This window comes from Gastrolobium bilobum, unplaced genomic scaffold, assembly GCF_033153095.1.
Source record: "Gastrolobium bilobum isolate Gb01-03AN ecotype WA unplaced genomic scaffold, APGP_CSIRO_Gbil_v1 utg11542, whole genome shotgun sequence".
NCBI lineage: Eukaryota > Viridiplantae > Streptophyta > Magnoliopsida > Fabales > Fabaceae > Gastrolobium > Gastrolobium bilobum.
This window is the reverse complement of record NW_026898298.1, coordinates 132,415-146,582: the sequence shown is the minus strand read 5'-3', so window position 1 is coordinate 146,582 and position 14,168 is coordinate 132,415. Positions and strand designations below refer to the sequence as shown.

The window sequence follows — 14,168 nt, the reverse complement described above, 5'->3', positions numbered from 1 at the left end:
TCCGGTCATCTCAGTTTGGCATTTTTTATTAGGTTTTATGTAATTGTGTAATGTTATAGAAATTTATTTTATGTGCTGTAGTTTTTTTTTTTTTTTTGTTTAAAAAAGTGTGAACCCCACAAAATGTTGTATGTGTCGAAAAAAATTTTGTATCATGTAAAATGATAGATGCAAACTCCTTTTTTATTATCCTTATTTAGTGGAAGATATTATAAAATTTATCCAGCAAACTCATTTGGCCAGAGTTTGAGAATTGTATGAAAAATGGGATTAAAAACACTATGCAAGTTTACCACTTCAAATATGGTATTTGAAGAAAACCGGTTAAATGGAAAAAAGTGGACCACAAACGTGACAAAATTATTCTCTTCTAACTAATGTACATGACTGCAAAATTACACTCGACTACCAAATCCAGTCGTTCATCTCTGCAAAATATCATTTTCAATTTGTGGGTGCTGAAGATTTGGTATTGAAAATCTCATACTGTAGATCTCATATAGAAAATCCCGCGGAACCGCCGCAGTGATCTTCGGCGAAGTTTCAATGGCGAAGAAACGAGATGTGGCTAGAGCGACGGACAACGAGGGGTGAGCATGAGAAAAGAAGGAAGAGAATATGTGAGTGAGGGAATTGCAGAAAGAGATTGGGGGGATTTGAGAGATAAAAAGAGTGAGAGAATAGTAGAATGGTAGATTGGGGAAATTTTCAGATTCAAAAATTAAAATGTCCATTTACGTAATTTACATCTATTATTTCATTAATATTTTACTTTTAACCAAACATAAACTTTGAAACTTAAATTAATTTTTCGGTAATATTTCAATATATCAAATAACTTTTTTTTATCTTTCCCATCAAACTTATCTTCATACAATATTTTCAGTAATTATGTTTTCCTGATAAAAAGAAAATGTCCTTTACCAAATGCCCCTTGTATAAAAATGGATAGATTCCATTAACTTCTTTTCTTTTTTTATTTTATAATAGGATTTAATTATTTTTATGTGAGTGTGATAAATAATTTTTTTTTTGCAGAAAAAATAAAAACATTTTTCTCTTTTAATAAATCAAATTGAGTCACACTTATAATTTCAGTAAGAATAAATATACCAAAAAAAAAACTAATCTTCTCCCAAAATATGTTTATAATCCATAATTTTGATAAATCTAAAAACTATCCATAATAATGCATCTTGAATTGTGAGATCAATACATAATCCGTGTTTAGATTAACATATGTTAAAGAAATAAACATTTTATTTGGTACATAAATAAACATTTTATTATATCTTCTTGAAATAGATTTTTGTATGGGTAACTTTATAGAGTAGGGATATTCTAACTATCAAAATTTTTCACTATCAATTTACTACTTATTTAATCATCATTAGATTAACATTTTCTCTCTCTTCAAAAATCTTTTAACATTCTCTCTCTTTAATCCAATGGTGATGTGATGGGTAGTAAGTTAGTAGTGAGAGTTTTTTATAGTTAAAATATCTTCACTCAATTTTATATAAGAATCACTCAGCGTGCAGATTTAGTTATGTGAAAATAAAAAGTTACATGTAAAAATCATTACCCATAAAGGGAGTGAATTTTCAGCACAAAAATAGTTGCATCTTTATCATAAAAGAAAAAAATAAGGATATGGAAAGAAATAATCATAAAAGCATGAACAGTGAAAATGTGTTATTTTTTTCCATATTTGATAAAAGATATATTGAGTTGTCAGTATATCTATAGTATTGAAAATATTTCCCTATAATGAGAAGTATTATAGAAGGAAAGGGTTATATTTACAAATTATACTATGTATTTCCAGAAGTACATTAAGTTATACTATGTACATCCAGGAATACATAGTGTAATTTGCAAAAATTTGTAAAAAAAAAATTATAAACGATCCAATATTTTGCAAGGAAATGGAACTTTAGAGAACCTTCAGCAAAATAAGTTCACTGTAAATGCAATTTGTCTAAAACATGGCATAACCTAATTCAGCATACAAATCAATCTCCATGTAACCTTTTCTTGCTTCTACCAACTCTCTCCTTGCCAACTCAAACTCATCTTCTGCAGCTGCCAATTCTCCCCTCAGCTTCTTCAGTTTAATCTCCAAAGCAACCACTCTGTCCTTTAGTTCATTCGCTGCCACTGTTCTTTCCATATGAACTTTCACGCCCAATGCAGATTGAACATGAGGCTCCAACCAATCCAATTTAAACCCAGATGCCTTAACAAGTTCCTCCCACAAACCTTGAAGGTGATTGCATGCATCTTCATTCATATCCTTCACTTTCCTTGTTTTGAGGAAATGCAAAACTTGGCCCAAAGATATGAATGCCCATAGTTTGAACCAGCTAGATCTTTTCCTCTGGCTCAGTAATAGAGAAGGATGCCATGTACAAGCCTCCTCCAAAAGTGGAACAAAAGCTGCTTCTTCTCTTCCTAAACTCTCCAAATCTACAAGGTCTCTTAGTGTCAACTCTGTGTCTTTAACTTCCTCTTCCATTTGACTAGACCAACTTGTTGTGGAACTAGGTGTCTCACTCCCATCTGATGTTTCTGTTTCCTGATCACTTTGTTTGGAGTCGTTGGTTGGAGTATTTTTGTTCAAGTTGTCACCTTGAATAGTGTTAAGATCAGAGACACAAATATGAGCTTCAATGATGCACGTGTTGTTCACAAGATAGCCTTGTTCAGAGTCATAGAAGTCTTTGAGATTCACGAATAAAGAGCCCCAGCTACGATATCCACCATTGAACTTCTGCAGAGTCTCTGAAAATGTACAAATCTATATCAGGAACTAGAAATTTAGAATTACTAAATTTATTTGCAAATGGCAAATATCCTTTGTTGGTTAATGTTAAAGAAATATGTCTCTTCAGCTGTAAACTTGTAGTAAAGACAATGTTCGGTGCAGCAGTCACATGCTTTTCATGAGTTTTTTTTTTTTTTCAGGATACGAAATCTTAATAGAACCTTAATCACCGTATCCTGAAAAGCATGTGTAATTTCTCTGCAGCAAAGCAACGGGCAACCAGAGATTAATAGAACCTTAATGTTAATTACTTACAAAGTAACTAACGAAAAGCAAAAATACAACATACAAATTTGACGTGATTACGATGAGATCAACAAATTCAGTAACAAGACAACCATTTAACAGAAAAAAAACAAAAAGAGAACAATTAAGATTAATATGTACCCTTTACAACTGACTTATTGCCATCCACCTGGTTGATTAGAGCCAACTTGAAATATGTGTTTCTACTCCATCCATATGGTGGTAAAGAATCCGCAACCATCAAATATAATGAAAAATGATCGACATTACTCCTTAATGGATACAAAAGAATCCGCCTGTGACATGATTAAGATGCGTAGCATGATTAATTAAAAGTAAAAATAGGAAGACTAATTAAGAATGTAAAATATTATCATAATATATTGTCACATGTATATACCATTTGTCAATATTTATTTTCATTTTTATTAATCATATAGCTATCTAAAAGTGAATAATACAATTAAAAAAAAAAAAAAACTTTTCAAATTCATTTGCATGTACCATTTATAACCTCTGATTCGAAAAGCCTTGGATCGAAGACTCTTGGTGTTTTGCTTTGAGAAATTTTCAATCTTCCAAGTGAATGTCTCAAAATCAGTTTTCGTTCCCTTCAGGCTATCCATTCTAGAAGCTACATCTGAGCTGCCATTACAAACAAATAAACGAAAGCAACGAAGTCTTCAAGATAGAAAACAATGAAAAAGGATGATACAAACGTATATATAGCACCAAAAGCTTAAAGACTACAAATATATAATTAAGGCAGTGAACAATTCATAAGTGCTCTAAACTAATATATAAATATTACTGGATGAGAATAGAAATAGAAAAAGCAAGTGAATTTTGAGTATTACATCCAGAAGGAATAAATTAAGTCCTAAACGATTGAAATTTGAAATAGAGTGGTAAACAGTGACAAAGCAGAAAAAGATATGATGACCAAAAAAAAAAATTATAGGTGTTGTGCATATATACGTGCTTCTAGTTGGCAGATATTCACCCATGCTCCTCAAAGGGTAATCAGCAACGTTAATGGCGAAATTTAGAGTTATAATTCTGAGCAGGTCATGAATGTAAGAACCAGGAATGAAAGAAAAACAGATAAGTAGAATATGAAAGTGAAAGTCAAGTCAACCAGCCCTCTTTGTTTTGTAAGGTAGGAAGCTAATTCTTTGAAATTTCTGAGAGACATTTTTCCCTATAATTAATAGAGAGAAAGGGACTAGCACAAAATGAATTTTCAAAATCACACAGATAAATTAATATATTTCAAACACGATCACACCAATGCTTCTGTGGTTTGCTTCAGAATCACTTATGCCCTTGTGATTTTTTTTTATCACATATGTCTCTGTCCTTTGTAAAAAATAAAAAACCACGGGCATATGTAATAAAAAAACATATTCTTTTGCAAACCACAGGGGCATAAGTGATAGAAAAAAAATCACAGGGGCATAAGTGATTCTGAAGCAAACCACAGGGGCATTGATGAACTTTTTCTTAATATTTAATTCTTTTTTTAGTTTAGGGATTTAATATTACTCTGATATCTCGAGATAACTTATTTCTAATTATTCAAAATGACGTTGTTTTAAAATTGAGAAAAAAATATTTTTGTAATTCTAATTTATTCTAAAATTATATTACTTTTTCTCATTATAATTTTTTTTTCTCCTAACCCAAAATGATGACATTTTGGGGTCGATAATTTTATTTTAGCTTATATGGTTTATTTCTCTTTTCATAATGCTGATTGTGGATCAAAAGTAATTGGTCAGCAAAGTTGATCCCTTTTTTTTTCTTTGGGAGGAGACGACAATATGCTTTGATTCATCTAAAAAATTATTGATGTCTAGGGTTACTTTGCATAATTTTTAGATTTCAGTTGGAAAAATCTTTTCCTTCCTTTTATTGTATCCAGATTAACTCCCACCCAACTTCGTTAATTAATCTTTCCCAATGTAGTCATTTGATTTGCAAATTTTAATTAGGTATTTTAAGTTTGATTTTCAACGGATTAAAAAATAAATAAAAATCAGCACTTTTCTATCCAACAGTTAAATATTTTCCCCAATTTGAGATTCCCCATTTATGAAAATATATCATGAATCTTTCAGAAGGAAATTGGTGTTTCATCAAAATTTGACTCTGAAGTTAGATGTGGCTATTTTATATCATTATCATTTATCATAGAAAGACACCCCCAAAAAAATATAATTTCCATTCATAGTCAAAATCAATCAATTTGTCCACTTTAGAACATTAAGTAATGCATTGTTGCTCTTTATCTATTAAGAAAAAATTGCATCCTCCTTCCTTGAATTGATCAATCTTCCTTATTTCTTCTAAAAAAAATTACATTCTTTCTCTCCTAATGGTCTCCTAATACCTTTATAATTTGTCTTTATAGACGTCATTCTAGTCGAAAAACAACTAAGACGTAACCCGAGATACCGTACCTTTCCGTAAGTGATAACCGTTACCTAATGGTCTGGAAAACTGTTTTGCTGCACCATTACAGAGGTGGAGACCTTCTTCTACATATAATTATATATAAACATATTGAAAGGGGAAGACAAGGGCAACCAAAAAAGAAAAGTTGAGCTATGAACAGAATGCTTACAATTTGGCTACAACCTTCCCCACAAGAATTTCTTCAGTTAAACATCATATTCAACTTTGTTTAAGGCATTAGTACCGCTTATGTTGTCTACATATGTTCCTTCCCCTCAAGAATTTCTTCAGTTAAACATCATAACAAACCTTGTTATGGCATTAGTTTTGCTTATGCTGTTTACATATGTTCAACTCTGTTAATTGGCGTTAGCATGGTGGTCGGCGAACTGTTAGTGGTAGGGTCCAAGATCAAACACACTGATTGAACAAAGCCCAGGGAGATAATTAACAGAGTAGTCTCTCTTGGAATACACGAGCAGCTTTCCTGCTTTAACCCTGCAAATGCAATAACCGAAGATTATTTTCAATAAAAAATAATCAAGAAACAAATACGTAAACAAGTAAACGTCAAGAATTACAGATAATAAAAAAATAATAATAATCAACTACGACCTGCTGGCTCATGAGTATTTCCACAGCCACATTAAGATCACCATCAGCTGCTGCCAGCGCCACTTCCACTTGTGTCTGAAAGGAGCCCAAAGACAAATGCAGAAAAAAAAATTAAAAAAAAAAAAAAAAAAACTGAGCTGCAGGTTTTAAATTTTAATCTACATTTCATGCACATGCATCGGAATGATACCTCAACAGTCATCACATCTGAGAAAAGAATTCGATGGTGAGATATTTTATTACAGATATTACTTATCAAACAAAACCACAACTTATTCAGCCAGATTTCATATGAAGTGAGAGAGAGAGAGAGAGAGAGATGGGGAGGAGGCATATCAAGTGAGAACGTAAGAAGTGAGAGGAACTAATCTTGACCATTCAATCTCACGCTCTCACATGATACGTTCTCAATATATATATATATATATATATATATATATATATATATATATATATATATATAATGAGACCAATAAGAAATGAGAGAGAAGGACAGATAGGGAGATCAAACGGCGATAACTTTCAACACTTGATCTCTTCGAGAGAAAACCATTCTCAGATGTGCAACCATAATATGCAAGGACAAACGTGAAAGTATCAGAAGTTCCAAGTCATTTTCTTGGCCCCTTAAAAAGAAATGGAAATTGATTTTTACCCTATCAAAGCCCATTGATACAAGTTTTTTAATCTCTTCCTCTGAAGCAACTGCACCCTGCATTCATAGGGGCAAAAAATAATGAATATTATAGATCCAGATGAGCCAGAAGAAACAAGAAAGTTTCAACTGTAAGTAAAGGGACCTGATGCTGTGGAACACCTGCAGCTGCTGTAGCTAGATTATCAACTGAACGCCTATATTGAATTAGAAAATTAAGTGAACATCATTCATGCACAGAAACACAAACTTCTGAATAACACAATAGTAGTACTAAACTATCCTATTAAAATATAGCAATTTCACTTAACGATCCAAGCAAGAGATACTACACTGATATTAGCAATCATACTTTGTTTAGATTTCATTTCCACTGATAATAAGGGGGAAGAATATTTTCATATTTAGTTGCCAGCGGCCCAGCCCAAACATGAACATAATAATCAACCCATGTTAGTGATATTAATAGATAAGTTTAATTTAAATAAGTAATGAAGAGGGGGTTCTGTCTTGGAGTGGCCGGAAAAAGCCACCGGAACAGTGCTCACGCGCCGGTGAGAGGCGGCGCGTGAGGACCACGCGCAGAGAAGCTCAGCCGCACGTGAGGGCACGTGACTTGGCCGCCGGTGATGGGCCTTCTGCAGAGTAGGTCGCCGGAGGAAGGGGGTTCTGATCGCGTGCTGACCGAGCTGAAAACTCGCCGGAAAAGTCGCCTGAACAGTGGCTGACGGTGGCGGATGGTGGTTCCGATGACCGTCGGAGGTGTTGACGCGTTCGGAAATTGCTCGGAAAGGGACTTACGGTCCTTGATGTCTTGCCGGAAGGATGCACGGCAAAGAAAGGACGACTCCTAAGCAGTGGGCTTAGGTTTTAAGGCAAAAACAAGGTTTCTAAGAGGAAGCGAGGGTCCCCAAAACGAAAGAGCTCTGGTACCAACTTGAATATAAAATAATATGTTGTGTATTGATCTAATTCAGAGAGTTACAATATATAGAGACTCTAATGGGCTTATAGGAAAGGCCCAGACCTAATACAATCAGAATATAATCAGAATAATTACAGACTAATCATATCTAACAGTTAGAAATCAACCTATTTACAACTCAATGAACCCTTTCATAAAAATTACTAGAATTCAACCTTCATAAAGTTCAAGCAGCCCATTAATGAACATTAGATTATAAAGAAAGGTGTATCTTGTATGCGTATTTATTATTTTGTAGATGTTATAAGCTCATATGCTATAAGTTAGACATATATCATGAAAGGTTTATTGTTTCTCCTTCATACACAAAACAACATCGTTTTGGGTTAAGTGAAAAGAAATTATCACAAAAGACTAATATAGGCCCCAAAACAAACTAAAATTACAAAAATTGTGACATTTTTCTTTTCCACTTAACCCAAAATGACGTCTCCTATGACAAGAGAAATAATAAACCCTATTATGAATATATCTAGGAGTACAATAATTATGCACATATAAGTTGAATTATTTATGAAGTATTTTACTTAAAATGATTTTAATGTTAATACATATTTATGCTAGATGAAGATTTGAAATAGCTTATAGTTAAAATAATGTTACATATTTTGTAATTTCAAAAAATATAAAAAATAAATACTCTATAATTTTTAATATTAGATTTAAGTTATACATAATTGTACTAACATAAAAGGGTAAACTGCGGTGCGCAAGACTTCTTGATATGCTACTGTTGCATTTTTGTAAAGAGGCTGTTTCCCACACTTCAACCCACGACCTTCCAATCATAAGGAATAACATTACCACTACTCGAAGACTCACCCTCATAACTGCAATAATGTGTATTACATAAATTAATTCGGTCTAGACAGATTAACTTGAAAACAAATGCTTAATGTACAGGCACATTTACAACACAAAAAGCTCGTGTAACTACGGCTGGGTTCATATTGAAAATTATCACTCCTAGAAAAAACAATATAAGTTTATCAGCATATATGCCTAACACTCTAAATACTACCACAGGTTCAAACTACAAAGGAAAAGATGATTGTGGTAAGCATGCTGAAATTTTACTTAATAATAAGCAACCACCATAAATTATTAATTATGGTCAATACTCTCGTACCTTCCTTCTAATAACGGTTGAGTAGTACTACGAGTGGATGAGTCTAAAGGATGGTTGGGATTGCTATCATCCAAGAGTCTAGCTTGAAGATTTGAATCTGAATGAGGACCAGAAGCCATTTGACCTTGACCAGAACCAAGGGTCCTTGCCCTCCCAGGGAACCTATTGTCCTCAATTGACTGCAAGGTATCACATAATACAATAAAATGTCTATATATCGAAGCCTCCAGCTGATTGAGGAGAATATAGACATGAATACATAATAGAAACTTGCAAACAATGACTTGCATTAAAGGCAGGGATCCAATTTGAGCTTTCAACTTCCAATTCAATTTGACGTAACCCCAATTTAGTGAGTACTCAATCAAAACTATTGTTGCTAACCGCAAGGCATCACTAAATTCAAAGCCAATCAATAAACAAATTGAAACGGATGGACAATATATCATTAAAATGAACAGGGCAAAATCATGCTCTAAAATTTCATATTCCCATTAATGTAGCGCAAATAGCATGATTTATTTTTTTATACCAATGGCTGGTGTTACAGCCCGATGGATGATGGATGAATTGATGAATCCAACAGATACAACCTTCTGAGTTGACGACAAAAGATCAATTCAAATTAAAAAATAATAATAATAATCCCGGGTCATAAAATCCTTTAACTTTCCAGCCGTGTAAATCTCAAGAAAATCTCGTGAAGAATAACTAGTAAGTAACACAATAAAAGAGAAGGAACAACTAACTTCAAGCCAGACAGAAAAACCTAAGCACTAGAGCACCTTTACTTTTAATTTATAAATCTCTAATGAACAGGTAAGTACAAACGAGTAATTATTCTTTGCATTTTTTAACATACTGCGCAAGACAACCAAGGTCACACACACTAACAAACTTTTATGAAATTAACTCTACAGAAATTGACTTGACAAAAAGATCATATATAGTACCTCCACATTCACTTGCATGAATGTATATTACACAACAATTTCATCACATAATGAGAAATGCAAACAAGGTTATCATGCCAACAAACATGTACAAGATTAATTGAGAGTCCACAAAAAGCACTTATAAGACAACATGACTCACATACCTGAGCAGAGACTTCCCTTTGAGGCATCAATGATGACAGGTTCCTCCAAATATTTCCAGAAAGTATTCCACTGCCCCATGAAAGTGTAGATTTAAAATGTAGGTTAGTAGATATCCACAGCCACCGGTAAGGTTTAGTGTGAAAACCACAGGACTTACCTGGCTGTTGAATTTTGGCTTGTATGCGTAGGGATATAACCCGAGGGATTTCCGCCAGTGCAAACAATAAATTTAGGACGTCTCACACATGATGACTGAAAGTCAAGAGGATAAACATAAACACTACTAAAAGTCCACATATGACGATATATACGATTGTATTTTCATAACATGAATGTCTAGTTAATGCTTTTTCCATTTTCCCTTTTCATTTTAAAATAAATGCAATTACCAAGATAAATACAAAAGATATTTGTTAATATTCCAGTCAGTCAAAACTTGTTCAGTACATCAACCCATTTTTGTAAACTCAATTAGCCCCCAAAAGGGGAGAATTATCAAAACTAAATACATTAACCACACCAGTGGTTAATTAAGTGAATATGTGGCTACGAATTTAACCATTCTTTTAACATTATTAACCACTTGAGTGGTTTATGTGACTAATACATTTCGAGTAAATTGATATTTTGAGACTTTAAAATGTTGTGTTTATATTAATTTAGTACTCCAAACATTTTTCATATAAATTGACTAATCAAGTAGCGCACATGTTAGACAATCTCATCCAATATCTCAAATTTATTTTTGGTAACAGAAGGAAATAAAGGAAGAGAATCATCAGACAAGATAACAAAAACAACTTTGTCTGTCTTAGTCCAATTATTTAAGATAACAAGTACACTCACAAACATACAAACACTTTAACGTAAAAGTTAACACTATTTGTAGCATGGACAACAGCTGGAGGAAGACAGCAAATGAATAACACACATCTGATATGGATTTGACAGTCCCTTAGACATTCAACATAAAATCATGTAACTAACAATTGCAAATTTTCCCATTGTGGCGCACAAACAAAGCCAATTCCAGAAAGATACTTACTAGCCAGGAGGAGGATTCAATGGAAGAATAAAAAGAAGGCCCGGGTATGAGGATATCAAACAAACCATATGTATCTGAAACATTAAGCATAGCATTATAAAATCTGAGGTGAATTGCTCATATTATTGGTAATAATAGAAAACAAAAAACAAAGGAGGCAAAAAGAGTGAAATCTGACATGCAAACCCAGATAAAATGCCACAAAGGTGTCCAAGTAGTGAGACATTTTGCATGAGAAGCTGGAAAACTACCAACAAAAAGAATGCATACCTAAAACATAATATGCCCAATTATCATATAAGGAAATCATCAAGATGAAATAAATATTTATATAAAACTACACTCACCACTTGGCAGGCACATTAAACAATCCAAACACACTGCAGAAAGATTAGAAAAAGTTAGTAAATTAGTGTACCTTTATAGATTCATGATATGTAACATAGCACATCTTATCAAAATATAATGTCTTTTCAGTAAAACAAGTGAAGAAAACCGTTGCAGGGTGAACTGGTCAGGAAGCAGTATTAATAAAACAGTACAAAAGTGATATGAACCCTATCATCATTCAGTTCTCCCAGTATGAGATAACATTCTCAAAATAATCATTAGCATCATTTCTGAAAACTTTTTAACAACACTACTATTTCAATATCTTGTCAAGCTTACAAAACGTGGTTTCTGCCAAATTATCTTAAAAGAAAAAGGTGATTATTACTATTCCCAGTACAGCAGAAATGTTTATATAGCCAACCTCCTGGATTGAACTCCACTCAGGCTTGTCTCTATAACAATCATCGAAAATAGAACCCCCGAGAAGCCTATTGCACACTCATTCATAAGGTATTCATAAGCATGAAAAGGATTGTGTGCCGCCAGCAGTGCTATGAGAACATGGAATATAGCATTGCTTGTAGCCAACAAAATAATGACATATAGCAACCGAACTGAACCCATGATCCTCTCCAGCTCAGAGCCCAAGGGAACTAAAGCCATCATGTTGAAGAGAACATGAAGCAGTGAACCATGGAAAAGAATGGCGGTATAAATCCTGTAAACTGCATGAAAAAAAAAAAAATCTGAGCAGGGCAATTTGACAATTACAAAATGGGAGCAGCCAACAAATGAAAAAAAAAAAAAAAAAAAACAGCATGGCATTCAACAATATTTACAAAAGATGTTTCTTAGACATAGCAGCTAAAGAATATTTAAGTTTACAGCAGCCACTAGAACCCGATTCAACATGTCAGTGCTGGGAATATATCTCACAAGATGAATGGATTTGGTTTTCTGCACTAAAATATTTGCGGGCTTCAAAATTATTCAGGGGAAATAACAAAACAGAAAAGTAGAAACAAAATAAAGAATAAAAAATTAAGAGTCACAAATTAATGAGAAATTTATAATTTGAATTTCACAGATGGAAATCATACATACATTAAAAAGAGGATTAGGAATTCTACTGAAGGTGTTCTAAATTATGAATAACAGGAGGATCAGCCCATCCAAACAACTTCAAAAGTCAGTAGAAGAGCCTATTGCTCCAAATATGCAGCATTAAATGATTCTAAACTTATCCAGACAATAAACTAAATTGACTAAACAATATAATATGACTTGAAGAAAAAAATATATATACCTTGAAACCGAGATACAACAGCAGACGGCAAGAAGCATACCTCGGCGAAGGAATCATATCCAACCAAAAGACAAACCAAGTAAATTATTCCACAGACAACTACAACTGCAGAAGTGAGGAATGGAATGCTTTCCCACCATTGATTCAACCTAGTAGGCACCCCTGCCTGTGTTAAGATTTAAGAATGTCATCAAGGAAAATTAATCACAAAATCAAAATAACACGGGAAGGAAGCAAAACTCTATCTAACAATTCTACAACAGCAGTTAATGGAATTTGCGGGGATTAAAAAAAAAAAAAAACAGCGAATTATAAATTAAGCGATATAGTTGATTTCATAATTTGCTTCATTTTCAGAGCTTCCAGGCTTTGACAGACATAGATCATGCAGAACACAAATGAACGGAACAATAAATGAAATAATGACCAATTTAAAAAAAAAAAAAAAAAAAACTTCGAGATCTCCGACCAGAAACGGAAAAATAAAGAGTTTAATCGAAGAAAATAGAGGGGAGAGAGGGTTTGGATCGGGAGTTTACCTCAGAAACGATATTTGATCTCATAATTCTCGGCCTTCGCATGCAACTAACTTCACAGCGCTCGCTCACTAGTCACTGACTCACTGCTGTGTTATCAGCTTTTACTAACAGTCACAGATTTGCTATTTATAAATTTCGATTCCAACAACCAGTTTTTGATTGGAGTTGTTTATTCACTTTCTCAAGTCTGATCCAAACTTCAATTGTGAAAACAGTAGAATAGGCTTCTCTTTTCTTTGATTCGGCTTCGATTTTCACGTTTCAACAACCCCGAACTCCCCAAGGGTTTCCACTTTCCAATACGAGCAAATTATCAATATTCACTTATTAAGAGGGGGAAAAAACTCCTTAAAATTATTTCATAAATCATGCAAATTACTATTATTTAAATCACTGCTGGAGCTTGGAGGCTAAAGCAACATTTTAAAGTTTTTGGACAAAAAAATTACTCGTTGGATAAGTTTTTGCAAAGTAATGCAGTCAAACATGTCACTTATGCTGACGGGACTCGTGTCACGTCAGCGCCACGTAGGCAGTCCAATTATCGTTAAGTTTCGGAAGGTCATAACTTGTGACTCGGGTATTCAAATCAGATGAATTTTTTTATTTCACATAATTTTTCAAGATCTACGCAATGACACCTCATTTGATATATTTTATCTCCCACAAACATAATCTTATGGATAAACACTCTTGTGATTGTGATACAATTGTTACAAATTCAAACTATGTTTGTGGGAGATAAAATATGTCAAATGAGGTATCATTGCGTAGTCTCGAAAAGTTATGTGAAATCAAAAAAAAAATCAACTGATTTGGATACCCGAGTCACAAGTTATGGTCTTCCGAAGATTTACGGTAATTGGATTGCCTACGTGGCGCTGACGTGGCACGAGTCCCGTCAGTATCAGTGACGGGATTCAAACTATGT

General features: G+C 33.4%; 2 protein-coding genes across 4 annotated transcripts; both read right to left on the bottom strand.

Annotated features, from left to right (window-relative positions):
* Window positions 1-1,913: 1,913 nt before the first annotated feature.
* LOC133314657 (MATH domain and coiled-coil domain-containing protein At3g58270-like) lies at window positions 1,914-4,220 on the bottom strand. Of its 3 annotated transcripts, none has more exons than XM_061516164.1 (4): window positions 4,052-4,220; window positions 3,578-3,718; window positions 3,215-3,369; window positions 1,914-2,784 (listed from the first exon to the last, which is right to left on the bottom strand). In XM_061516164.1, the coding sequence occupies exons 1-4, from the start codon at window positions 4,078-4,080 to the stop codon at window positions 1,982-1,984; spliced, it is 1,128 nt and encodes a 375-aa protein (XP_061372148.1). In that variant the 5' UTR covers window positions 4,081-4,220; the 3' UTR covers window positions 1,914-1,981. The 3 variants fall into 3 exon arrangements, with proteins under 3 accessions (XP_061372148.1, XP_061372149.1, XP_061372150.1); XM_061516165.1 differs by having other exon boundaries at window positions 1,915-2,784; window positions 4,077-4,201; XM_061516166.1 differs by having other exon boundaries at window positions 1,915-2,784; window positions 4,056-4,166.
* A 1,406-nt stretch (window positions 4,221-5,626) lies between these two features.
* Window positions 5,627-13,516, bottom strand: LOC133314624 (rhomboid-like protein 15). The gene is made up of 13 exons (XM_061516126.1): window positions 13,238-13,516; window positions 12,699-12,864; window positions 11,814-12,117; window positions 11,407-11,439; window positions 11,238-11,329; window positions 11,060-11,133; window positions 10,172-10,266; window positions 10,014-10,083; window positions 8,915-9,093; window positions 6,946-6,997; window positions 6,801-6,857; window positions 6,146-6,220; window positions 5,627-6,028 (listed from the first exon to the last, which is right to left on the bottom strand). Exons 1-13 carry the CDS (start codon window positions 13,277-13,279, stop codon window positions 6,023-6,025), a joined length of 1,245 nt encoding a protein of 414 aa, XP_061372110.1. The 5' UTR covers window positions 13,280-13,516; the 3' UTR covers window positions 5,627-6,022.
* Between the last annotated feature and the right edge of the window lie 652 nt (window positions 13,517-14,168).

What these genes read in the sequence shown, in the direction of transcription:
- LOC133314657 (XM_061516164.1), bottom strand. Translation starts at nt 4,080, where the DNA reads ATGGGTGAATATCTGCCAACTAGAAGCAC. An exon ending in CGAATCAGAGGTTATAAATG is followed by an intron (nt 3,370 to 3,577) that starts GTACATGCAAAT and finishes ATCATGTCACAG; the next exon opens with GCGGATTCTTTTGTATCCAT. An exon ending in CAATAAGTCAGTTGTAAAGG is followed by an intron (nt 2,785 to 3,214) that starts GTACATATTAAT and finishes GTACATTTTCAG; the next exon opens with AGACTCTGCAGAAGTTCAAT.
- LOC133314624 (XM_061516126.1), bottom strand. Translation starts at nt 13,279, where the DNA reads ATGCGAAGGCCGAGAATTATGAGATCAAATATCGTTTCTGAG. An exon ending in TGTTGTATCTCGGTTTCAAG is followed by an intron (nt 12,118 to 12,698) that starts GTATATATATTT and finishes TTTTTCATGCAG; the next exon opens with TTTACAGGATTTATACCGCC. An exon ending in TATCAATGGGCTTTGATAGG is followed by an intron (nt 6,221 to 6,800) that starts GTAAAAATCAAT and finishes GGCTCCTTTCAG; the next exon opens with ACACAAGTGGAAGTGGCGCT.